We start from the raw sequence: 26924 nt of genomic DNA on the forward strand, positions 1-26924 counted from the left end.
AAGGCACCATCTTTGTGGGGATTATTTAAAAATCAGAGAATATACAAGCACAAATGGAGATTAATTGTCTGTGCACTTAAAACAGGAATGCAATTTAAGGGAAAGGGGTGGAAGAACTTAAGGATATCCCAAATCCTTTTGCATTTTCAAAGGGAAGAGGTGTGAAAACACTGTCAGATCACCCAGGCGTGTCCCACACCCTCCAGCTGCAGCTGTAATCAATATTTATCACTGTGTGTGTGGAATTCAGCAAAATCAGCCTTTTTGGGGTGAGTAACCCTGCAGAAATGGAGGGAAACATCCAGGCAGCTGTGCTGAACAACCCACCCGTGGTACCACACTGCTCATCACCCCTGGGGAATCTGGGGAATTCTCATCACCTCAACTCCAAACCAAACCTCTGCAAGGATCTTGCTGCACTTCAAAGTTGGCAACGTTTTCCAGTAAAATTAGGAAGCAATTTTTGTAAATTAAAATGGAGAGAAGCACAAAAAAATCTTTGTTTACTGTTGGGTTTTCCCAACCTTCATTCTGTGGAACCTCTCAATTCCAGCGCTCTGGGCTCAGCCTGTTTGACCTGTTCAGGTTCCAGCTCAGTGTTTCTGTTCCCAAATGGTTCCTTCACACCTTTTCTCACTTCACCTGTTTGGAATGAAGGCTGCAACACCCTGCTCCTGCTTTCTTGTGGAACAAGAACTCCCTTCCCTTGAGGGAACCCAGGGAAATCCTCTTTGCCAGGGTGGGTGATTCTTTGTACCAAACACTTCCAAATTGTCCAGCTGGAGTGAGCTGTTCCTGTGCCTCTGGAATAAATCCTCTGGCACAAAGCTGTGAGTAACACAGAGCTGCAGGAGATCCCTCTGCCAAGCACCAGGGCTGTCATTTGGGCATTTCAAACGAGTCCCTGCAGGAGCACATCAAACACTCTCACTGCATCTCAGGGAGGATTTTCCCAGCACACAGCAGCTGGATCCAGGTGTCACAGCCCTTTCCCCATCCTTGTTCCCCTTCTCCTAAGGCTGTTCCCCCATTTTCCATCCACATAAGACTTGCAGGTGCAAGAAAAGAGTGACCGCATGATCATTGTTATGATAAGGGCTTAAAATCCTTCCCAGGTTTAGGGTATTTCACTTCTTTCAGTGTTGTCAATCAGCAATTCCGGACACAGAGCTGAACTGTGCATTTTAGATTTTCTTTCCACTGAAAACAACACACTCCCGGTGTTGTTATTGTACTGGATGTTGTTGCTGCTAAATGAAATATTGTTATGACCACAGAAACACCGTGGACACTGAATAATGTCTTTTAAAGCAGCTCTCCTTGCTCTATGCACACTAACAGAACTCACCTGCTGCAGGCAGAAGGCCTAAATTCAGAGAAAAATAACGTTTGTGACTGTAGTAAGGTTCTTGCCTGGGCTTTAGTAGAAGGAGGAAATTTAATCCCATTTCCTTCTCAAGGGAAATGCATGAATTGGTTTCAGACCACTCCAATGCTCACACAATTCCATCCACCAACACCAGCTCTTATGCCAAAAATATCCAGAGCAAAACATGCCCTGGCACTGATTTCATGCTTAAAGCAACTCCCCTTTTCACATTCTTCCTGCAACAAGTTTTTAATCAACACTGTGAGAGGATTCTGCCTCTTTCTGTCAGTTCCCAAAGGAATCTGCAGTCAGGATCATGCACAGACAGCTCTGCTCCTCCCACTGAGGGATTTCCATTCACTCCTCATCAGTGACCCTCTGGAAAGGTTAAATGAACACAATCCCTCGGTATAAATCTGATTTCTGGGGTTCTAACTGGATTCAAAGGAATCTGCAGTCAGGATCATGCACAGACAGCTCCCTGTTCCTCCCACTGAAGGATTTCCATTCACTCCTCATCAGTGACCCTCTGCAAGGGTTAAATGAAAAGAATCCCTCAGTAGAAATCTGATTTCTAACTGGAGGCAAATGCTTTGGCGGGTGGAGCTGTGAATAAAGGCTGTGATGGCATTTCTTGGGCCCAAGTATTCCAAATTCTGCACCATTTTAAACACAATGGGTGGCACCTATTAATTCTTAATTAAGCCTGGAAATTCTTGTCTGGCAATGAATGAAAAACCCAAGCTTCCTTTGATGTACAGACCAGAGGCAAGAGATGGAGTTCTGCATTTTATAGGTGCACTTTGGGCGCATTTAGGTATAAAAAAAGATCTTCAGAGCTTCTGTTACACCAGCAGAAAATACCACAGCTGATCCAAACCTTGAGAAATGAACAGCCAAGCCATTCATCTTCTTATGCTACACGAAGTTCTGCACATTGTCAAAAACAATCTCTCTGCCACTTCACTGTGGAGTGTTTCTGGCAAAAACGCTGAGCTTCAAAGAGTTTCAGAGCAATTATCAAATTATTGCATTAAAATAATAATGAAGAGTCCCTGAAAGCTGGCAGGAATGCAGCCAGGAGTCTCCTGGGGAGGAGAAGGAGGAAGAGGAGGAGTGTCACCGTAATATTTTCTGAAAAATCCCTTCACCAGGATTTCTTCTTCTGGGAAGTTGAGAAGCCTCAGAGAAAAATGTAAATAATAATTATCTGATTGCTTCTTCTGTGTTTGCTGCTTTGGGATGTGGCTGGAGATCCTTTACCAACAGGTGCATGTTTGATTGGTTTCATTGAATTGTTTTTAATTAATGACCAATCACCATCACCTGTGTCAGACTTTGAGGAGTCAGCCATGAGTTTTTATTATTCATTCTTGTTAAAACTTCTGTCTGTATCCTTTCTGTATCTTTAGTATAGTTTTAGTATAGTATAATATAACATCGTATAACATAACATCATTAATATAAGAGAATAGAATATATAATATAAAATAAAATATAATATAAAATGAAATATAAAATAAAATAAAATAGAACATAAAATAAAATAATATATAAGAGAATAGAATAGAGAATAGAATAGAATATATAATATATAAGAGAATAGAATATATAATATAATATAAAATATAATATAAAATAATATATAATATAACATGAAATAATATGCAAGAGAATAGAATAGAGAATAGAATATATCATAGCATGTTATATAACATCATAAAGCATAATAAATCAGCCTTCTGAGAACACAGTCAGATTCTCCTCTCTCACCTCATCCTGGGGACCCTCACAAACCCCACAGAGGAGCTGCTGCTCTGGGCGCTGTGAGGAAGATGAGGGAGGGGAGGATGAGGAGGCACTCACCGTCCTCGTGGCCCTCGCGGTTCCTGCGCCGGTGCCGCTCGCGCCGGTGGCTGAGCACGGACTCGGTTCCTGTCTCGTTGTCCAGGCCATCCCTGCTGCTGGCAGCGTTGGGGCTGGCACAGAGCACAGGGGACAATCACTGCGTTACTCTGCTGGTCCCCTTCTCACCCAGGCAGCTCCATCCGGGAGCAGCTTGGGGCAGAGGATACAGAACTGCTGAGGGTGAGTGCTGCAGGCTGGCCCAGGTTGATGGGACATCCCAAAAACACCTCAGGGTGGAAAGAGAACCTAAAAACACCTCAGGGGGGAAAGAGAGCCCAAAGACACCTGAGTGGGGAAAAGAGAACCCAAAAACAACCTCAAGAGGGAAAAGAGAACCCAAAAAACACCTGAGGATGAAAAGACAACTGAAAACCACCTGAGAGGTGAAAAGATAATACAAAACCACCTGAGGGATGAAAAGAGAATCCCAAAGCACCTGAGGGTGAAGCTATTTCCCCATTTCAGAACTCCTATCCACCCCACTCCCTGAGCACAGATGCGACGGGTGACGTGCCCACCACAGCCATGAGGACATCAAGGTTGTCCTTCAGGAAAACATCTAGGGGCACATTTTAATCCCTACCAAGGGGACATATTTTACTCCCTACCAAAATGCCAGGGGGATTTCAGTGCTGCCACACAGATTTTTTAACATTTCTTGTTGAGTGCAGCACAGCTGGCAAAGGGAAGAGGTGACACACAGGTGGCTCAGGTCACTCTTGGCCATCCCAGCAGCTCCATCTGCTGACTCCTGCTCAGGATCCTCACTCAAATCAGCCTCCAAAATGGGATTTACACCATTGAAAAGGGTGCAAAAAAAAAAAAACCCAGCGGCCTTTACCCCCAGTGCTGAGCCCATTAATTTAGCAATAAAATTAATTATTAAATTAAATTATTTAATAATTATTATATTATATTATATAAATAATACAATACATTATATATTACATTATATAATATATAATATAGTACATTATATAATACATAATATATATTTGATAATATATAAATGTTATATCTAATTGATTATAATATTAAATATATATATTGATTTCATCAATGGTGAAGCAAAAAATAAAGAGGGAAAAAAAAGAAGTTTTATTTGGATTTCATCAATGGTAAAGCAAAAAATGAAGGGGAAAAAAACAAAGCAGGAGGACCCGCAGGGCATTGGACCCACAAACCTCATGCCAAATTACCAGCTAATTACCTTTTTAAACAAAGCTGGAGCTTGCAGCTGTGCCAGACAGGTTTAGGCCAGGAAAGACAAAAGCCTGGTTTTATTTTCTGGCCAGATCAGAACACAGGAGGGCAGCACAGCCCTAGCAAGGCACTGCCAGGATTTTCCTAACATTGAGAGCTCTTCCAGGCAACATCCATCCCCCAAAAAAAAGAAAAAAAGGCAAATCCAGGCCATATTTCCTACTCCAAACACAGCCTAAGAGCACAAGGCCCTGCTTTAAATCCCCCTGGTGGAAGGAGGAATTTTTTCCTAGTGGAAATTCCCTGGAAAATGAAGATATCCTAAGGATCAGGAAGAGGAAATAAGAATATCAAAGCAGATATTCCCAGCCACAGCTGGGGCTGGCAGTCTCTGGATGGCCATGGAATTGGAATTATTATGGAATTGGAATTCCTGGTGGAAATTCTCCCTGCTGCCAGCAGCCTTCAGCTGGCTCTGCAGCCTCCCTAATTACACAGAACACACTAATCACTGCAAAAAGCATTTTGGGCTCCCTCCCTGCTTAACTCATCCACAGCAGGCTGGAAAATGAGATATTTTGGATAAATATTTCACTCTTAACAATGACAGGGGTTTTTAAGTCCCATCCCCCTTTTAATTCCTTGATATTTGATTTTTATAACCACAACAACAAACAGCTGGCTTGCAGCAGGAAGGGAAATGAGGGTGAGAAATAGATGGGAAGAAATCAATAATAAATCAATGGGAATTTGGGCTTACTGGAATGATGTGGGCCAGGAAAATGAGATATTTTGGACAAATATTTCATATTGGAAAAATATTTTAGATAAATATTTCACTCTAAGAATGAAAGGGGTTTTTCAGTCCCCCTTTTTATTCCTTGATATTTGATTTTTATAACCACAACAACAAACAGTTGGCTTGGAGCAGGAAGGGAAATGAGGGTGAGAAATAGATGGAAATGAGAATTTGATAAATCAATTTGCTAAATGAGAATCTGATGAATAAACTGGGGCTTACTGGAAGGAGGGGGGCCGGGAGTCTCCGATGCCTCCTGTCCTCTCCAGGGCTGGGGGCAGCTCCACGTGGCTCTCGGTGCATTGGGAGCCCGTGTCAGAGTGGGAGCTCTCAGCCAGGACCAGCTGCCAACAGAAAAAAAAAACAGAATTACACAAAATTATATCCTCAAAATCCCACCAGCTTCTCCAAGTGTACAGCCAAACTTCCAGGATCTGAGGGGAAGTGCAGGGATTCCTGCCAAACCTGCAGAAAATCAGGTTAAATTCAGGTTCCACGTGAAAACATCAGCCTGGATGGGCACAGAATTCCTGCAAGCACCAGGAATTCTTCTGTGGAGTGCTTGGGAATTTTCCTATATCCCATATCTCAAATCTCATCTGGCTAAATATTGATTAATTTATCAGTAGCAAAAGTACAATACTGAAACTCCCACTGAGGAACAGCAGCAGCTCTTGGTGTTTCTCTGAGCTCAGGGACAGCCTCGTGAGGGATTGATCCCAGGTGATGCCTCAGGTTTTAGTTTTTTATTTTTCACATTCTGCGCTGCTCTAGTGTGTGGGTCTGGGCTCCATATCAGGGGATGCTGAGCTCTGTGCACAGAGCAGGGAGACAAAACAATTCCTGCTCCAGCTGGGCACCAAGGACAAATGATCCAAATCTCAGCCCAGGAGCACAAACACCGTGGGCTAGGGAGAGAAAAACAAGGATGGGACTGCATGGGCTAAAGCTGGAATTGGACAATTCACTCCAAGATGCAAACGGACTAAAACTTATTATTTTGTGACTGATCATCCATTTTTTGGGACCATTTTGGTTCATCCTGGGTTCATTTTGGGACCATTTTGGTTCATCTTGGGTTCATTTTGGGACCATTTTGGTTCATCTTGGGTTCATTTTGGGATCATTTGAGTTCATTTTTGGTTCATTTTGGGACCATTTGGGTTCATTTTTTGTTCATTTTGGGACCATTTTGGTTCATCTCAGGTGCAGCCCTGGCTGGGCTCTTGTGGTGCCCAAGGTGGATCCATTGAGGAGAAACTTTTCATAAATCCCTGCTTTATTCTTTAACTCTGCTCTAGCTCAGCCTTCCCAAGGCATCCCAGTGACTAAAGAAATACCCAAAAGAGCCATTTATATTTTTGACAGCAACTTCCCAACAGCCACATTAATTTCTGAGCTGGAAATAATTATTTCCCATTAAGTCTGAGGCAGCTCAAATCCCAAGTCAAAGCTTCAGAACTGTGCCCTATTATCCACACAAGGCTGCTCCCAAAGGAGCAATTGCAGAAAAGGAATTGCAAAAAAATTCCTGTGCTCCACCAGGAATTCCCTGAAAGGCACCAGGACTCCCCAGCTCTGCTAAAACCTCTTCAGTAAAAGGATTTTTATTTGAGCAAGGAGAAATTGTCTGGGCTGAGATGAGGCTTGGGATGAGTGAGGGCTTATATAAAGTGTGAAGAGACTGGCCCTGAAATCAGCTCATTTCATCCAAGATTCTGCTCCTGGGGATTTTTATTCCCTGATTCAGCTCTGAGCATTTTTATTTTTTCATTTCCCAGCCCTGAAGCTCCTGTGCTGCCCTTGTCAAATGGTTCTGCCCCACCATGGAGTTCATTATAATTGCAAATAGAGGCTGGAAAAAGCTGATGTACAAACAGGACAAGAATTATCTGCTGGCACCCAGATAATGGGGAAGAAAAAGCAGGGAAAACCTCCCAGAAAGCAGTGACATCACTGCCAGCCAATGGGGAACTGCACATTCCCAGCAGCCAGGCAAGGAATTGTTCCCAGATGTTGCAAATCCTTCCTAAAAAACAGAGATAACAGAGCTGGCAGCAGCCACAAACCAATTCCTGCCACATTCCCAGCTTCCACCATTCCACTTTTCCCCAAGAGAACAGAAAAACATTTTAATTTATTGTAAAAAAGTATTTTCTTCTACTTTTTTTTTTTTCAAATTGCCCAGTTAAGGCCCAAAAATAAAAAGGTAAAAAGCAAAACTGCATTAATAATTTCATTCAGGTAAGCAGTCCCGGAAAACTCCAAACAAATGATTCTCAGAGGAAAATTATATTTTGTATTGTATGTTAGAAAAACAGGACAAATATCAGCTATTTCTGGCAGAAGATGCGTTTGTGTAAATGTAAATGCATTTACTGTCATTAATTAAGAATTCTGACACACAATTAATGATAGCCTCTGTATTGCCAAAAAACCTAAAGATCAACCAGTTTAAAAGGAAAAAAAAGGATTTTTAAAGGATTTAAAAGAATTCTTTGCAAATGAATCTAGGAAAGAGCAGCTCTGTCCCAAATTATTTCATGCTTAAAAAACACCACCACCACCACCACAACAACAACAAAACCAGCAAAAAAAACAAACCCAAAAACACACAAGAAAAAACAAAAATGGAAAAAACAAACCCAGGCTGAAATCAAAGCAAGGAGATCTGAGCTGTGGAGGAGGAAAACAAGCAGGACACAGGAAGGCTGGGGAGGAAGTTGAGATAGCTAATTAGCAGCAGGGATTTTAATTCACCATTAATCCAGACCTGGAAGATTTTCCCCTATGGAAATCAGTCCTGCAGATGACACCCAGATCAAAGTTCCCACCTCTGACAAATAGAGGGATTCAAATGGGATTAAAAAAGATGAAAATCTCACATTTCCCCACGTCAGCCCTGGTGGAAACTTCAAAGTAGCCACGGGCTCAGTCAGGAGGGAGAGGTGGGGGAAGAAGAGGCTCAGCTGTGCTGGGTACATTGAATTTTCCCATTTTTACATTTAGTGCTGGGGCTGTGAAACTCACTGCAGTCACTTCCAGGAGCACAGCAATCTGAATTTTCCCATTTTTACACATGTGCTGGGGCTGTGTACATTGAATTTTTTCCCCATTTTTACAAGTGTGCTGGGGCCGTGAAACATGCTGCAGTGATTTCCAGGAGCACAAAATCCTCACAGATGGGTTTGTGCAAGAATCCCAACTGTCTCCCAGCAGCTGAGACACATTTTATAGCACTGGGGACAAAGAAACACCAAAAAAAAAGAGTGTGTGTACATAGATAATTATATACTTATATATAATATTAAACAATTATATATATAAAATTTTAGCTAAAATTATATATACATGTAAATATATACTAATTTTATCTATATATAATTATATTTATTAATGTAATATATAATCTATTCTATATTAAATTATTTGTATTATTGTCTTTTCTATATAATAATATATTAAAATATATAAAAGAATATATTGAAAGTTTATATATTTTAAACATTATATATAACATATATATAATTAATATTATATCTAACTATATATTTATAGTTTATATGTTTAATATATAATTATATTTATCTATAAAGTTATATATATATATTTCTTTTTATATCTTTACATTTTCATATTTTCTATATTATATATTGTATTATTTTCTATATTTTTATATATCATATATAAAAACATATATAATAATATATATCTAAATTATATATACATATATATTGAGATACATATATTGAGATATATATACACGTAATATATATAAAAATTACATATATATATACACACACATATATATAAAATATGTTTCTAAACGGTAAAGACCCAACTTTGCCATCCCTGGAAGATTTGCGTGCAATTATCTGTTAAGTCCCAGTGAATGGGATATCAAAGAATTCGAAAGGGAACAATTAACTTCCAGTGATATTTACATAAAACTTCTGCCGTAATTAGCAGCAAATAGAGGCAGATAAGCCCTGCAATTTTATGGGCGTTAGTGTGGAAAAAGCAATTTGCAATTCATCAGGCAGGTCAGACCCAGATGTTTCAGCTGATTGCTGAACAGAAACCCTTGTCAACATCATCTGCAAAAGGAGCTCACAAAATGCACTAAACCAGGAGAAATTTGGGAGCAGCTGATGGGTGGGAAGGCAGGAAAAAAACAAGTCTTGAAGGAATAAATCCAACCCAACTTCCTCCAATCTGTGCTGCCTCTGCAGGACTGGGTGGGTTTGTAATTCATCCTGAAATATGGGTGGGTTTATAACTCATCCTGAGCAGCATGAAAAAATTCAGTCCAGCACACAAAAAATACTCCATTAAGGAAAATAATAGTATTACACATATATTTTTAAATATATATATTTATAAATATATATTTCTATATATTTTATGAATATATATACTATATAAATATAATAGATATAATTTATCTATTTATCTAAATATTATATATTTATTTTATATATAGTTATAATATATATTATATAAAATATATACTTATATATTTCTTATATATATTTTATATTTTTATGTTACTATATTTTTGTATTTCATATGTTTATATATTTATTATTATTATTATTATTATTATTATTATTATTATTACTACTATACCCAAAAAATAATAAATCCCTATTTTATGCTTTAACTCTGTCCAGCCCCTGTTCTAGGGCAGCTTTCACAAGGGATTCTGGTGACCAGCAAGGGACACAAGGCACCAGTGCTGCTCCCAGGCCATGGCAGCACAAATTCCAGCTCCATTTCCTGCTCTGCTTCATCTGCAGCTTTTGGGACTCTATTTTCTGCTCGTTAATCACACATGAAATCCCTTTTTGTCCCATCCCTCGCCACCCTGGCAGAGCCCCACGCTCTGTGATCCTTGCACTAGAGACAAAAGCAGCAGCAGCAGCACCCAGAGCTCAGGGGCATCCTGAGAGCAGCAAACTCAGTAGTCCTGAGCCCTGCAGCCAAACCCAACTCCTGAGAGCACCCAGGGGACACCAGGATGTCCCTCCTGCGGCAGGGATACCCATCCCAAATCCCATTCCCACCTAAGAACGGGCACAACCTCATAAGAAAGGAAGAAATTGGGGAAATTAATAAATTGGTGCTGCCTGCAGATGGATCCTCAGCTCTCATTCTCTGTTTCAACATCAGTTTGATTCTCTGATGTCAATGGTTTTATTCCTTGGAATGAAATTATTCCAATTTGCTCACCCAGGGAATCTTCCCTTTTTCCGGGAGACAAGTGGTGCTTGTTCCTTTTTCTGAGACTGTCCAGCTTTAGATTGGAATTGGATCAGAAATGCAGCTTTAAATCAAAAAAAAGCTTTCAAGCACTCCTCCATACCCCAGCCAAGGCATTCTGATGCTGCTGGGAGGAAATGCATGGCTGAGCTCTTGGAAAAGTCCCCTTGGTTATCAGTCACCTACTGCTGCTTGGGCTAAAGGTTGGAGCAAAAAGGTAAAAAAACAGGTAGGAAGGTCATAAAAAAAAGGGAAAAAGTAACTTTTCCTTCTGAACACAATTCCCAGCTACTTTTGGACAGCAGAGACTGAAAATCCCAATTTTTAAGACCTCAATTAATACAAAATCTACTGAGTGCTTAACACACATTTGGGTGTGTGTGGGAGGACTGATTTTAAACTCAGCTTTACAAAGCCACACGTTTTGCTTGCCTAACACTAAAAACCTGTTGGGACTACCCAGCTGCCAGAATCTGAGTGCGCTAAAATAAAAATCAATCAATAGAGCAGGAAGAAGTGGCTGGAGCTGTGTGATCCAGCATTTCCCAGCAGGGCTGATCCACAAGGAATCTTTGCTCAAGAAGCATCTCCCAGTCAAAGTCAGTCTGAAAAACACACTGCACTTCTCCTTGTATGCAGGAAACAGCAGGCAATCAATTCTGCATTTGATTTTTTGTGTTATTTCCATGTAATCCTGCCTGCAAGAAGCCAGGCTGGGAAAGGTCAAGCTGCTCAGCAGGCAGCAAATGTCCTTATTCTGTATAACTTCAGTGTCTGGGCTGCTAAAATATTTTAAGGGATAAAATAGTTAAAATATTCAAATAAATAGTTAAAATACAAAAATAAGTAAAAAATAGGTAAAACATTAAAATAGTTAAAACGTAAAAATAATAGTTAAACCACAAAAATAATAGTTAAAATATAAAAATAATATTAAATATTATAATATTAAAATAATAGTTTAGTTAAAATATTAAAATAATAGATAAATATAAAAATAACAGTTTAAATGTAAAAATGTTTAAAATATAAAAAAGTTGTAAGAAGTGTAAGTTGCAAGATCTTCAACTCCTAAAATCAGCAGAGGAATGAAAGAGCTGCTCATTACACCTGATAATTCCACTTTTGTTCCAATTGTTCAGTTGGAAAAAACTCCTATAAACCTACTTTACTATTATTTCCTTGTGTTCCTTCATCCCAGCAAAAATAGGATCTAAAAATCAGCTTCCAGTATCAAACACAGATTTCCACAGACAAAATCCAACGTACCCAGGACACCACTCTTCCATTGAAGCAGGGGAGCTTTGCATTGTCATCTGAGATCTCTTCCTTCACCACCCTGGAAAACAAAACAAAAAAAACAACAAAAGGAAGAAAATCAGGAATTTGAAATCACATCAGATCAGAACGGACAGTGGTTTTCTCCAATTGTTCAGGAAAAATGCAATTTATTCATTAAAATGTTGGTGCCAGCAGGTGCTCTGTGTTTAAAGAATGAGAGACTGTGAGATAGAGGAAATAAATCAAAATAAAGGGTAGAACAACAACCAGACAACCACCCCAAACTGGGAGGCACTAAAATAATTTCAAGAATTTCCCATTTTGGAGTCTCCCCAGAGCCTTGAAATGTCTGATGGGGACTAAAATCCCCCCTGTGCTGTGTCAGAGATTACATATTTGTAGCAAAACCAGATTTCTGGCCTCAAATTCACTGCAGAACAGGGCCAGATTTGCTTTTGACAATCTGAAGCCTGAAGTCTCATCAAAATCTGTGGATCCACAAGCACATTTTCCTTTATTTATGTTTTTGTCTTGTTGCTGGGTGAAGAAAAACCACAATAACCACAAAGCAACTCACTGGGCTAAAACAGTGGCGTGTTCAGGGGGGTGGTTAGAAGGGAGAAAAGAGCAAATTGAGTTTTTTTAAAAAAATAAAAATAAATAACTCCACCACTAATGCCTGCATTCCCACACATTTTAAGGAATAAACACTTGGTTTTTTCTCCACATTTATTTGCATTGTTAATGGCTGGCAGGGCAATATTAGGCAATTTCACCCCCCCCTTTTTTTCTATTATTGGAAAGAAAAACATTGTAAAATATTCACTTAATTCCTAAACCATCTGTCCCCCCTTCATCTTTTGGCAGCAGGAATCAGATCATATGATCCCATTCTTGCTTTTAGTCATTTATCCTCAGACTCCAAGGAGCCAACTCCACTAAAAGCAGAAATTCAGGGCTTTAAAAACCTCTGAGAATGCAGAGAAGCTCTCAGACCTGTAATTCTGGAGCTGCAAACCCAGGATTTCAACACCTGGAATCTCCATGGACAGACTGGAGTTTTGTGTGTCCCACAGGGAACACTCACTCAGCACAGCTCCAGCTGCTGGATCAGCAGAGAAAGGTGCTGCAAGAATTTTATCGGCATGCCTGAAAGGGCAGGATCTGCAGGAAATGACACTCAGGGCATCCCAGAAATCCCAGGTGAGAATTTCTGCACCCAGGAAAAGTCATACACAGAATTTCTGCTCCCAGCAAAAAATATAATCAGAATTTCTGCACCCAACAAAAATCACACAAAGAATTTCTGCTCCCAGTAAAAATATACAAAATTTCTGCACCCAGCAAAAATCACACCCAGGACTTCTGCACCTAGCAAAAATCACACACAGAATTTCTGCACCCAGCAAAAATTACACACAGAATTTCTGCACCCATAAAAACCATATACAAAATTTCTCCCATATACATATATCATTTCTTTTAATATAATATATATAATAAATATAATATATATCATAAATACAGATCATAAAATAATAAATCAGCCTTCTGAAACATGGAGTCAAGATTGTCATCTCTTCCCAAAACAGCATGGCAAGGAAAAAAGGTGATTTCTCCCAAAAACTTCCTGAGGTGAAGAATATTCCAACTCAAAATAACATAACAAGGATAAAAAGAAACCTCATCCTGAGGTAGTAATATTCCAACTCAGAACAGCATGGCAAGGAAAAAAAACTGATTTTTCTCAGAGACCTCATCCTGAGGTAAAGAATATTCCAAGCCAAAACAATATAACAAGGAAAAACGTGATTTCTCCCAAAAACTTCCTGAGGTGAAGAATATTACAATCAAGGAGAAAAAGGTGATTTCTCCCAGAGACTTCTTCCTGAGGTGAAAAATATTCCAGTCCAAAACAGCATGGCAAGGAAAAAAAAAGTGATTTCTCCCAAAAATCTCTTCCTGGGGTGAAAAATATTCCAACTCAAAACAGTGTAACAAGGAAAAAAGGTGATTTCTCCCGGAAACCTCATCCTGAGGTGAAGAATATTCCACTCCAAAACAGCATGGCAAGGAAAAAAAAGTAATTTATCCCAGACCTCATTCTGAGGTGAATAATATTCCAGTCCAAAACACCATAACAAGGAAAAAAAGTGATTTCTCCCAGAAATCTCTTCCTGAGGTGAAGAATATTGGCATTGGATGTGGTCCACCCTGGAGATAAATCCCCAGAGCTCTCAACCTGATTGTCAATGGACTCCGTGTTTGAAAATAAGACAAAAGAGCATCTGATAGCAAGGCCCAGAGAAGGAGAGTTTATCCCCTGTCAGAAAAAGGGGTTTTTATTTCCCAGGTCACGTCCTGCCTGTTGGCAGCCCTGCTCCAGCACACACAACCTTCTGTTTAACTGGGGCTGGGCACGGCAAACAAACACCTGGCCACAAAGTTGGAGCAAAAATGACATTTCCAGGTCACAGCAGCTCTGCCTGCCCTGCTCCCACATCCAGGTTTGCCCCTTGGAAAAGGAGTGCACAGCACACCAAAAATTCAGAGATTTTTCTCCAACATTCACAGGAAATATTCAATATTCTTCATAGACTTGTAATGTCTCCCTCTTTACCACAGAAAAATCTCCATGCACAAAACATCTTTTAATTCATCCCTCAAATGCATCTGCAAGGTGGAAGGAAGGTAAAAGAACAGAGGGAGAAGCAAATAAAACACCTGGCCACAAAGTTTGAACAAAGCTCTGCCTGCCCTGCTCCCACCTCCAGGTTTGCCTCTTGGAAGAAGAGAGCACAGCACACCAAAAATTCAGAGATTTTTCTTCAATATTCAATATTCTTCACAGAGTTGTGGCATCTCCCTCTTTGCTGCAACCCTGAAAAATCTCCATGCACTAAACATCTTTTAATTCATCCCTCAAATGCGTCTACCAGGTGGAAGGAAGGTAAAAGAACAGAGGAAGAAGCAAATAAAACACCTGGCCACAAAGGTGACATTTCCAGACTACAGCAGCTCTGCCTGACCTGCTCCCACATCCAGGTTTGCCTCTTGGAAAAGGCAGAACAATAATTTAGAGATTTTTCTCCAATATTCACATAACATATTCAATATTCTTCACAGACCTGCAGCATCTCCCTCTTTGCTGCAGTCCATGCACAAAATATCCTTCAATTCATCCCTCAAATGCATCTACCAGGTGGAATGAAGGTAAAATAACATAGCCAAGGTCACATCAGAGACAAATCATGAAAAATACCCCACTCTTCACCAAACACCAGCAAAGCCCCCACATCCATGAATATCTGCACAAAAACAAAAAAACAAACAAAAAATCCACAAAAACGAAAAAAACCCAAACAAAAAAAAAACCCAAAAAAAAAAAAAACCCAAAAAACCCAAAAAACAACCACACACACACACACAAAAAAACCCACCCAAAAAACAAAAAAAAACCCCAAATCAAACCAACCAACCAACCAACCAAAAAACCACAACACAACAAAAAAAAAAAAACACAACAAGAACAAACAAAAAACCAAAAACCAAAAAGGGGGTGAGGAAATGTGGGGCAGGGGAGGAGGGAGCAGCTCTAGCAGCTCACATCCTCTGCTTTATTTGACTTTGAGGAGATTTCAGCACTAATTAGCAAACGAAACAATCAGTGCCGGGAGCAGCCCCTCCTTGCTGTGGCTTCCTGGAATTGTGTGCGGATGCTCTGGCTCTCCCTGCACAATTTGGGATTTGTGCCTTTCCCAAACCTCTCACCTCACCTCAGCATCCTGAATTTTTCTTTTTTTCCAGACAGGATTTTGGCCTGAAAATCAAGGATTATTGAGGCTCAGCCTCCCCCTCATATATAATTTTCTTTTTCTTATATATAATTTCTTTTTCTCATGTATAATTTTCTTTCTGCCAAGAAGAATTCCTGATTCCACACAAACTGGGATGCACCTGATGGCACCTGAACCCGACAAACCTCTAATGGCTCTGATTCATCAGCACTGAGTTAATTGGTAATTAAACAATGAATTTGATAATGCTGCACTCTGATTTCATCGTGCATGCCTGGCACAGACTGCATTCTCCACAATTAGCTGGGTGATTTTTCATTGCACTTGGAAAAATGAATATTTTATTTTAATAATAAAATTCTCCTTTCCTCCAGCACCACAGAGATGGGAAATGTAAGGTTGATTTTTCACTCCATTTGTAAAAATGAAATTAATAATAAAATTTTCCTTTCCATCAAAGACATGGGAAATGCAGGGTTGAGTTTTCATCCCACTTGGAAAAATGAGGTTAAAAAGGAAATTTTCCTTTCCTCCAACACCACAGACATGGGAAGTTCAAAGTTGATTTTTCATTCCATTTGGAAAAATGAGGTTTACAAGGAAATTCTGCTTTCTTTCAGCACCACAGACATGGGAAGTGCAGGGTTGATTTTGCATTCCACTTGCAAAAATGAAGTTAATAATAAAATTCTCCTTTCCTCCAGCACCACAGAGATGGGAAACACAGAAATGCAGGGCTGAGACAGATTTATTCCAGATTAATGTGCACCATGACAAAACCAGAGTATCCCAATGTCCTTCAGCACCAGATTAATCCCATTTTATCATGGGATCATCATCAAGGCTCTTCTTAATTGTCCTTTACTGGTGGGAAAAGGAGGGAGAAATTCATTCATGCTTTTTCATTCCACTTGGAAAAATGAGGTTTACAAGGAAATTTTCCTTTCTTCCAGCACCACAGACATGGGAAATGCAGGGTTGATTTCATTCCACTTGGAAATATTTACAATTTTTTTTTTCCACACCACAAACATGGGAAGTGCAGGGTTGATTTCTCATTCCACTTGGAAAAATGAAGTTAATAGTAAAATTCTCCTTTCCGCCAGCACCACAGAGATGGGAAATGTAGGGTTGATTTTTCATTCCACTTGGAAAAATGAGGTTCTGCCTGAATTACCAGTATTTATATTCATGTATTTATGTATTTATGTATTTAATGCATGGATTTATAGCCCAGTTATCCTCTGCCACATCTGATCTCCAGCACCACACTCGTGCCCACAGGATTGACTCTTCCCTGGTTTTGCCACCCCACCTTTATTCCTGCAGGGATATTTGGCATGCCAGGGATAATTCCAAATATTTTTGACATGCCAGGGATAATTAATTCATCACCTTCCAGGGACGCTGCAGAGGTTTTGGCACCTTGGTCCTCCACCAAAGCTAAAATTAAGATAAGTTTAAGCATATGAATGATACAAGAATTATCGTGTTCTTTTAGCGGAGGATCAGCCCAAATCTGCACTGATTTTTAACATAAAACTTCACTTTTTATGGTTATTCAAGGATAATTCAATTTCTTGAGGCTCTGCCCTGCAGCACAGTGCTGTGTCACCTTGAGCTGGGACATTGCACTGCCGGAAAAGTGCAGAACAGCCCTCCTGAAAAGTTCCTTGGAATTTTTTAAAGTTAAAAGACAGAATTTGGAGCAGCAGAAAACCTCCTTACTTGGTGAGGGGAGCCAGGAATTCTGCTCAGGAACACAAATCCAAAAAGAATCCCAAAAAGAGGGAGGGAAGCACAGAGAACCTTTAGCCACCCTCCCAATGCAGGAGGAAATTCTCCTTTCCTCTGAAAATAAAGTCATGTGCTGAATTTACAGGGATAAACACTGGAATAAAATGGGATTTTTAGCAGAAAACCTCCTTACTTGGTGAGGGGTTTAGGAACACAAATCCAAAAAGAAAGTTGGGAGGGAGGGAAACACAGAGAGCCTTCAGCCACCTTCCCAATGCAGAAAAAGGAAGGAAAATAAAGTAATGTGCTGAATTTACAGGGATAAACACAGGAATAAAATGGGTTTTTCTTCCTTGTGTGACTCTGCAAAGGGAATTTCCATGTGCAGCAATCCCATTTTGGCCTCTGCATCACACTGCAAGGTCCTGGCAGCCCTCAGCAGTGCCACAGGGACTCCTTCCAGGAAATCCCACGTGTTTTGAACCAATTGCTGCTTGGGCTGCCAGCCCAGCCCTGCCTCATCCTCCCCTTTCAGCCCCAAGCCAGAAATCCTGCCCCATTCCCACCAAATTAAGTATAAAATATTTTTTACTTAATATATTAAAATATTTTATATTTTATACTTAAAATATTTTATATTTTAAAATATAAATAAATACTTAAAATATTTTATATTTTATACTTAATTTACTTACTTAAATTTACTTAATAAATATTAAGATATTTTTATAAAATACTAAAATATTTATGACTGGCTGTCCAAGAGCAGTGGCATGCAGGGAATATAATTTGCTTTTCTGCTCCTTAAGGAACAATATTTCAATAGCTGTGCAGCGTTCAAAGTGTGAAAATCCCACTAAAATACAGATTTTTGTGGTATTTAAATTGAGATCTACAGAGTCTGGCTTGATTGTAGCACTGCTAGACACAACTGTGCATGGTGTTATATTTCACTCCATGCCCAGCTAAACTAGAAAAAATACTATTTTTGCAGAGAACCCAAGGAAATGGGTGATTTTTAGAATCCTAAAACCTTAAAATTTCTTTTCCTCAATTTTTTCTCCTCAATTTCCTCAGAAAGGGTTTGGAATAAAACAAGCAAAGCATTTTAGCCCCACTGAAAATCTCCAGGCTTTTCTCTTAGTTCCCTCTTTCCTCCCTGTATTATTTAGTAAATTATTTATGTGCCTGGATTTCAATCTCCCAGGTGTTAATGAATTTATTCCCAAGGGACACACACATCTTCGCCAGAAAAACAAGAAAAATCTCAGTACAAAGGGACAGGTCACAAAAATCCTGACCTGAACCCACATTCCCAATAAACAATAAATATTAATAATCCCCCATAAAATTAAGCAGTTCTTGAGAACAGCTTAGGGGAAAAAAAAAAAAAACTGTAAAAGCTATAATGCCCATTTCCAACAGCTGCCTGGGGTTTGGCTTTCCCCAGGGTGCAATTATGCTCCAAACTCAGGGCAGGACACTGAAAATAAAATAAAAAAGCTCTCCGGGATGAGCAGGGTGGGAATGCAAAGCTCTGCAGGTCCTGAGAGCTCCAAAAAAACATCCCAGGGCACTTCACTCCTCACAGCATGAAAAACTGGGTCCAAAAATAAAAATAGAAAATCAAAAACCCAAAAAAGAAAAACCTCTTGTCTTCATACCAGGTAATAAATTCCACCCACACTGCAAATTCAAAGTATAACTGGACCTACAAGTTGGTTTGGGTATTAAAAGAGAGATTCCCAGCTTGTCACAAAGTCCCATAAATTAAATCCCACAAATGAAGGAACAGGCAGTTTTGGGATGGGATTGTGGTGTCTCTTTAAAGATTTGCACCACACTGAGTGAAAAATCTGTGTTTTCACCACGGGAAAGGTTTTCCAGCAGAGAAATTAAACAAGATTTTGGTAATAAATGCAATTCCCCAGCCCAACTTCACGTTTAGGCATGGATTTGCTATTCCAAGCTGAACTACGATACATTTTTTTTCTACTATTTCGCTTAGAAAAATTGCATTTCTAGCACAAATTGCAGGATTTTGGTGTCCACAGAACCATGGCCAGCCAACCTCCCTCATTTCAGGAGTGGCAAGGGAAAGGAAGAGATTATTTCATTTATTACTGTGCTCCTGAAGAACTGAGAACACAAAGCTCAGGGACTCACAGGGTACCTGACACAGATTTTCGAGTTCTTTATCATTTGTCCAATTTAGAGGCTCCAGAAGGACACAAAAATTCTGTATTCCAGGTGGATCAGAAGCTTTTCCCACCAACTCTTTGTCCCTCATCCAAAAAAACACATTTGCCAACAGTTCTTTGAGTCATTTAAGGGAAATAAAAATCACAGAGCTCTAAAACCACAAATCACTCAGCTAAAACTTTTTAAAACTGCCAAGAATGCAGCAAGAAATGGTGCTCCTCCAAAATTCCTCATGGAAACATCATCCAGGAGCTGGAAAAATCCCCAGAGAGCTTTTTCTGGGAGGGACCCCATGGAATTCTTCACCTGTCCAGCTCTGCCTGTTTGTTTTCCCACCTCCCACTCCTGAAAAATCATCTCAGCAACTTGAGAGAAACAGCTCAGATAAAAGGGGCTGGGATTTTGCGCATCACAGGGAGAGAAATGAACCTTTTTCCATATGCAAAGGGAGAGCAAAATGCAAAATTTCATTCCAAAGCTGCACCAGCCCAACTGCATTTGACTTCTAAATGAGAATTTGATGGAATTCCAGAAAGGTTTGGGTTGGGAGGGATTTGAAAATCCAACTCAGGGTGTTCCAGCCTGGCCTTGGACATTTCCAGGGATGGGGCAGCCACGGATTCTCTGGGAAATCCATCCCAGGGAAAAAATCCCATCCCAAAAATCCCCTCTAAAACTCCCCTCTGTCCCTCCAGAGCTCTGTCACCTCACATTCTCAGAAATGTTTATAAACCTGTTATTTGTAGCTTTAAATCCACAATCCAACAAAACTTTGGCCTTAAATTTTCCAGGAATTAATCTGAAAGAAAGTGGGGAAAAAATCAGAAAATCCTCTCAGGAGTTAGAAACCAACTCCTAACTTACCCTTAGGGCAAAGGCTGAAAACGGAAAAAAGGCAAAAAATGCTTCTCACGTCCCTCTCCTATTAAAAACTACCCCATTCAGCTCCCAATCCCAATCCCAAACTGGATTCCTACTGCTTAAAATCCCACTTTCTCACTGGTTTTCAACCAAAAAACCAATTTTTAGCTGCAGCTCCAAGTGCAGATTGAAGGGGAGTTCTTCGGCTGATACCAAAGGAATGCTGAAAAAGCCACCCCTTGGACCTAATGATGAAGTCACAGCACAGCAAGACATCTGGCAGTCAGGACTCCTGGTTTTAACTCCTCTCAGGGGTTGGAAAAAACCAGAAAATCCTCTTAGGAGTTAGAAGCCAACTCCTGACTCACCTCAGGGCAAGGGTGAGAGCAGGGGTGCTGCACTGCCTCCAGAAAAAAAGGCACAAAATGTCTCTTTCCTATTAAAAATTACCCCATCAGCTCCCAAACTGGATTCCTACTGCATTAAATCTCATTTTCTCGCCAGTTTTCAACCAAAACCCCCAATTTTTAGCTGCAGCTCCAAGTGCAGATTGAAAGGAAGCAGATTGAAAGGGAGCTCTTGGGCTGATACCAAAGGAATGCTGAAAAAGCCACTCCTTGGAGGAGTCCCTGCAGAAGAATAATCAGAGGAGCATTAGTGCACACAATGGAAAGAATGAGGATTTGAACCTCACCCAAAGGGTGCCAGAACAGACACAACTCTGCTCTTCCTCCTGCCTCACTCACAGGAACCACAACAAACAGGAATTTTTATCCAATTCTGGACAGCAAATGTCTTTAGGATGGTTCAGTTCTTCACTGAAACTCTGCTGTCCACACTGGAACAGCAAAACCACAAACCAGAAAATTAAATAAATATATTTACAGAAAATTAAATATGTTTAATTAAATAAATAAATGTACAGAAAGTAAAATATGTTTAATTAAATAAATCAACTTATAGAAAATTAATTATGTTTAATTAAATAAATAAATGTACAGAAAATGAAATATGTTTAATTAAACAAATAAATTTACAGAAATTTTAACATCTTTAATTGCCTGGATCTTCCACATTGATCCTTTTGTGCTCCTGCGAGTTATTGATTATGTTTTATGAGCAAAGCTCTGGAAATATCAAATATTTCAATGCAGAAAGGAATTTCTGTTGCAGGATCTGTCAGAGATTCCTGATGAATCATTTGGATGCCACACAGCTGTCACTGTCCCACCACCAGAGCCCAGGCATCACAAGCTGCAGCTTTATTTTTAGATGCGTTCATTAGCTGTCATTTTTTTAATCATCAAAGAATCAACAGAATTCTGTGGGGCTGTAACCTGAGAATCAGCAGTGCCACCGATGGGAAATGACCTCTGAGCTTTGCCCTGAGGAAAGAATCAGTGGCTGGAATTAATTAAATCAGCTGACGACACAGCCCCTAGTCTAGAAAAACATTCCTCAAACATCACCTCTCCTAAATTTCACTGCTGGTGGATGCTGTCACAGCAGTGAGGCTGTTACAGAACATCTCTGCTTGGTTTTCCAGCAACCAGAATAAAACCAGAAGCTACAAAAGCACTTCCAGTTGGACATCCTGCACCCTAAAATCAGCATTATGGTACAGATGGAGGCAGGAGAAAAGCAGAGAAAATGCAGGGCCATCCCTGTGTGGGTCAGAACTGGCACAGGGGAAAGTGGCAGGGCAATAAATTTTAAAAATTATAATGAATTTGAAATTTAATAATTAAAGTATTTAATTTATAATTTTATAATATAAATTTATAAATATATATAATATAATATAATTTTATTTAATTATTTAAATTAAAGAAATTTTAAAATAAATAAATTTATAATAGAATTCAATTATTACAATTTTTAATATATTATATATACAGAATATAAATTTATAATTTAATTTATAAATTAAACTGTAAGCAAAGCTCAGAAGCGAATGTCACCCTCCCACACCTCCTCCTGCACCTTCCAACGAGCAAAGAACACAGGGCTTGAATTCCATTGAATTCCACGCCCCATGCAGGACCCAGCTCCATCCCATCCCAGCTGGAAAGCATTCAGCACATGCAGGGTTTGTGAGCACAGGATTTATTCCATTATTTCAGCATACAGGAAAGGCCGGGCCTTAATTACAACAGCATGTACAGAATTGCAAGGAGTCAGCTCCCTCCAATCCTGCAGGAAAACATTTGTTTTCCTAACACAACCACTGCTTTTCACATTGCACAGTGAAAAAATTCAGGGATTTAGGGACCAAATCAAATCCCAGCTTGGCACCATTGGGGAGGACACCCAAAATATCCCTGCAGCTCCACTTCCAGGCAAGAGATTTTCAGGCACAGAAAGGAGAAATTAGAGAGCCACAGCTCTGTTACGGATTCTGGAAACAGCAGCTGGAATTGCCTGTTTGCAACAATTAAAAGGATGGAGCTGGGCCAAGGGAGTTGGGAGGGATTTTGGGATTTTGGTTTTTCCCCCAGAGGGTTCTGGGCACAGCCCCAGGGGATGGTCCCAGCCCCAGGAGCTCCCACGATGGGATTTTGGGGTGTCTGGGCTGGATAATCCCTCCCAGCTCGGGATATTCCATGATTCTACAAAAAGTCAGTTTGCAGGTAAGATGATGAAAATAAAGCCCATATTTACTACTAACACTCACTAAGACAGCCAAAATTCAGCTGATTCAGCTGATTTTTTTTCTCATTTCAGAATTTTCTTCTGATTTTCCCAAATATTTAGCGTTCAGAGAGGCACAAACACAAAAGGAACAAGACATAGAAAATAAATGCAAACAAAGCTCAAGAGTCCCACATCAGAATCACTCTGAGCTGTCTCGAGGCCATAGACTGTCACCAAATGCTGTTGATTAAATAATAGAGACTGAACTTCCAGGTCTTGATCCTTGCAGCCCTTCATCTTCCATCATGTCCATTTCTAAGAGTAACAGACAAGTTTCACCTTAATTTTCATACTAATAAGACAATCCACTCTAGGGTTTGTTACAAACTTTGTTTCCTGGTCAAAGACCATTTCCAAGAAGAACAGACAAATTTCATCCCAATTTTCAGACTAATAAGTAAACCCAGTCTAGGGTTTGTTACAAACTTTGTTTCCCGGTCAAAAACCACTTCCAAGAAGAACAGACAAGTTTCACCTCAATTTTCAGACTAATAACAAAATCCACTCTAGGGTTTGTTACAAACTAGTGTTTCCTGGTCAAAAACCAAACATCCCCGAGTGTTCAAGATGCCTCAGCACAGTTTATATTTCCTACTTGTAAATTTTTGTGGCATTGGGAACGATGCAGCTGCTGCCTGAACAATCCCAACCTCCTTTAGTGAAATCAATCCACAAACATTGAATTTCTACAACAACAAGTGTCCCTGTCACTCGGGGAGGTGAAGGAGGGAAATTTACCAATAATCACATTTATTTTGAACAAACATTTTGTAGGGTTGCCTCCCCCCTCAAAAAAAAAAAGTTTGCACAAGTGAGAAAAACAAGAAGTCAATCCACGAACACTCCTGTGGTTACAAGCCAACACTAACAACTCACCACATCAGAAATCCGCGTCAACAAACAATATCCACATTCCACCAGGGAGAAAAACACAATCAAGATGAAAGGTTCGGGTCTCAGGGATAAAAAAGAGGCTGCACAACACATCCAAGGATGCTTGGGGTGATCTATCTCACCAAACACCAACCCTGCACCTCAACCACGGCGGTGTTTTGGAGTCAGGTCCGCACGAGTTTCCCATAAACCTGCTCCTTTTTTTTTTTTAATTTTTTTTAATTTTTTTTATTCCTGGGAAGGCATTTAACTGTGCAAAATTGCCTTGCCAGCGACAGATGCGAGTACAAAGAGAAATGATTTGCTACAAAAGGATTAATACATTTTGAAAGTTACTGTCTGGCAAACTGTCAAAGGGACTTGCATTGGTTTATTTTATTCTGGTTGTCGCCAAGCCCGGTGGCACAGGATGATGTCAAACCCCTGGCTCGGGCACTCAGCTGCCTCTGGCCACCACAGAGGTCATCTCAAAGTCCAGCCCTGCTCTCGTCCAGCTCAGCTTGTGCCCTTGGAAGAGGGCATTGACCATCTGTCACCTGTTTGGCCACTGACCATCTTCAGCCGTGGGACCACCAAGGGTTTCACAGCTGCTGGCCCAGCACAGCCCCTGGAGCTGTCTGACCACCAGGTGATTGTCACCTGTTCAAACAGGGACTGTGTGACACCTGTGTGGCCACTGACCACCTGTGCGGCCAGGGACCATCCAACATCTGTTTGGCCCCAGTGGATTTGACAGTCACGGTCTGAGCACAGCCCCTGAACCTGTCTGACCACTGACCACTGTCACCCGTCTGACCGCTGACCACTGTCACCTGCTTGACCACTGAGCATTTAATACCCATTTGACCACTGAGCATTTCATACCCATTTGACCACTGACCACTTCACTCCCGTTTGACCAGGGAGCGTCTGACACCTGTCTGACTTCGAGGATTTGAAAGCTGTGGTCTGAGCACAGCCCCTGGCACCATTTGACCCCTGACCACTTGTCAGCCATTTGGCCACTGACCATTCCATTTGACCACTGACCATTTCACACCCATTTGACCACCACTATTTGACATTCATTTGACCACCAACCAGTCATCACCCATCTGACCACTGACCACACAAGCTTGGCCACTGACCATTCCATGTGACCATTGACCATTCCACACCTCTTTGACCACTGACCCCTTCTCCCCCATCTGACATTCATTTGACCACCAATCCTTTGACCACTGACCACTTATCACCCGTGTGACCATTGATCATTTCACACTCATTTGGCCACTGACCATTCCATTTAACCACTGACCATTCCACACCCGTTTAACCAATGACCCCTTCTCCCCTATTTGACATTCATTTGACCATTGACCGTTTCACGCCCGTTTGACCATTGACCACTCGTCCACCATTTACCCACCGACCTTTTCACACCCGTTCAACCGGGGCCTCCTGTCACCCGTCCGACCCCGAGGATGTGACACCCGTCAGATCTGTGACAGCGGCGGTGGCAGCGCTGCCTGCGGTTTCCCCGCTCTTCCCCGGGACCCCTCGGCGCTCACTCCGGGCCCGCCCGCCCTGCCCGGGCGCTGCGCGGCCTCCCCGGGCGCGGTGACAGCTGCGGCCGCCCGTCCCCGCTGCCCCGGCCCGGGCCTGGGGGCACCGCGGCGGCTCCGGGCGGGCCCGGGGCGCTCCTGAGGGGGTACGGGGGGTCCCGGGGCACGGCGGGGCGCGATCGCGGCAGCCCTGAGGCCGCGGCCCGGCGCGCCCGCCATGTTCGCGGCGCCGGCGGTGCCGAGCGGGGGCCGGGCCGGGCCGAGCCCGGCAGGTGCCCCGGGGATGCTGCGAGCCCTGCCCGGCCCGCGGCCCGCAGAGCGCAGCGAAGGCCGGGGGCGCGTCCGGAGCGCGGCCGCTCACCCGAAATCCTGGTCCATGGACTTGAAGAAGAACTTGTAGCTGTGCACGGGCCGGTTGCTGAGGACATTTTTTGAAATCGGCCAGCGTGACTTTCTCCGGCGGCACGGGCAGCTTCACCAGGTACGGCGTTTCCTCCTCGTCGATGTGGTAAATGATCTTGGTCTCCGCCATGGGAGAGCGCAGCGGGGGCGGCCGGGCCGGGCCTCGGCCGGCGCTCGGCTGCGCTGTCGGCCTTGCCCACAGGAAGGGAGCGCCGGGCTCAGGCTCGGGCTCCCTGCACTGCTCTCTAGCTGCCCGACCCGGGAACGGCAGCGCGCCCGCCCCGCCCGCATCCTCCGGCCGCCCCGCCGGCCTCGCTGCGCCGCCGCCGCCGCGGCGCTGCCCGGCCCGGGGGCGGCGGGCCCGGCCTGAGGGGGAGCGGGGCGGCCCCGGGCAGCGCCCTCCGCCCGCTCCGCGGCCCACGCCCGCGCCCGCGGCGCCCGCACACCGCCCCTGCCGGCCCGGCGGCAGCACGGCCCGGGCCAGCGGGAGGGTGGGGATGGGATGGAGGGGTGGGGAGGGAAGGGGATGGGAATAGGGAGGGGGTGGGATGGGGATGGGGAGAGGGGAGAGGAAAGGGGAAGGGGAAAAGGATGGGATGGGAATAAGAACGGGGATGAGGAGAGGGGAGAGGATGGGATGGGGATAGGGGATTGGAATGGGGAAAGGGGATGGGAATAGGGATGGGGAGAGGATGGAATGGGAAAGGGGATGGGGGTAGGGAAAAGGATGGGATGGGGAAGGGGATGGGATGGGATGGGAAATGGGATGGGAATGGGGAAAGGGGAGAGGATGGGATGGGAAAGGGGATGGTGATGAGGAGAGGGAAAAGGATGGAATGGGAAAAGGAAAAGGGATGGGAATGAGAATTGGGATTGGGGAAGGAAAGGAAAGAGGATAGAATGGGAAAGGGGATGGGGATGAGAAAAGGGGAGAGGATGGGATGGGATGGGATGGGATGGGATGGGAATGA

At 42.1% G+C, this 26924-nt stretch overlaps 1 protein-coding gene across 1 annotated transcript in view; it reads right to left on the reverse strand.

The window, feature by feature from the left end:
- Positions 1-26242, reverse strand: part of DVL1 (dishevelled segment polarity protein 1) — a 48587-nt gene extending 22345 nt beyond the window's left edge. The window contains 5 exon segments of the mRNA XM_030963752.1: positions 3236-3348; positions 5502-5623; positions 11811-11880; positions 25913-25983; positions 25985-26242. Of these exon segments, the coding sequence (XP_030819612.1) occupies positions 3236-3348; positions 5502-5623; positions 11811-11880; positions 25913-25983; positions 25985-26083 (475 nt within the window). The 5' untranslated portion in view covers positions 26084-26242.
- Between the last annotated feature and the right edge of the window lie 682 nt (positions 26243-26924).

Source organism: Camarhynchus parvulus, chromosome 21, assembly GCF_901933205.1.
Source record: "Camarhynchus parvulus chromosome 21, STF_HiC, whole genome shotgun sequence".
Classification (NCBI taxonomy): Eukaryota; Metazoa; Chordata; class Aves; order Passeriformes; family Thraupidae; genus Camarhynchus; species Camarhynchus parvulus.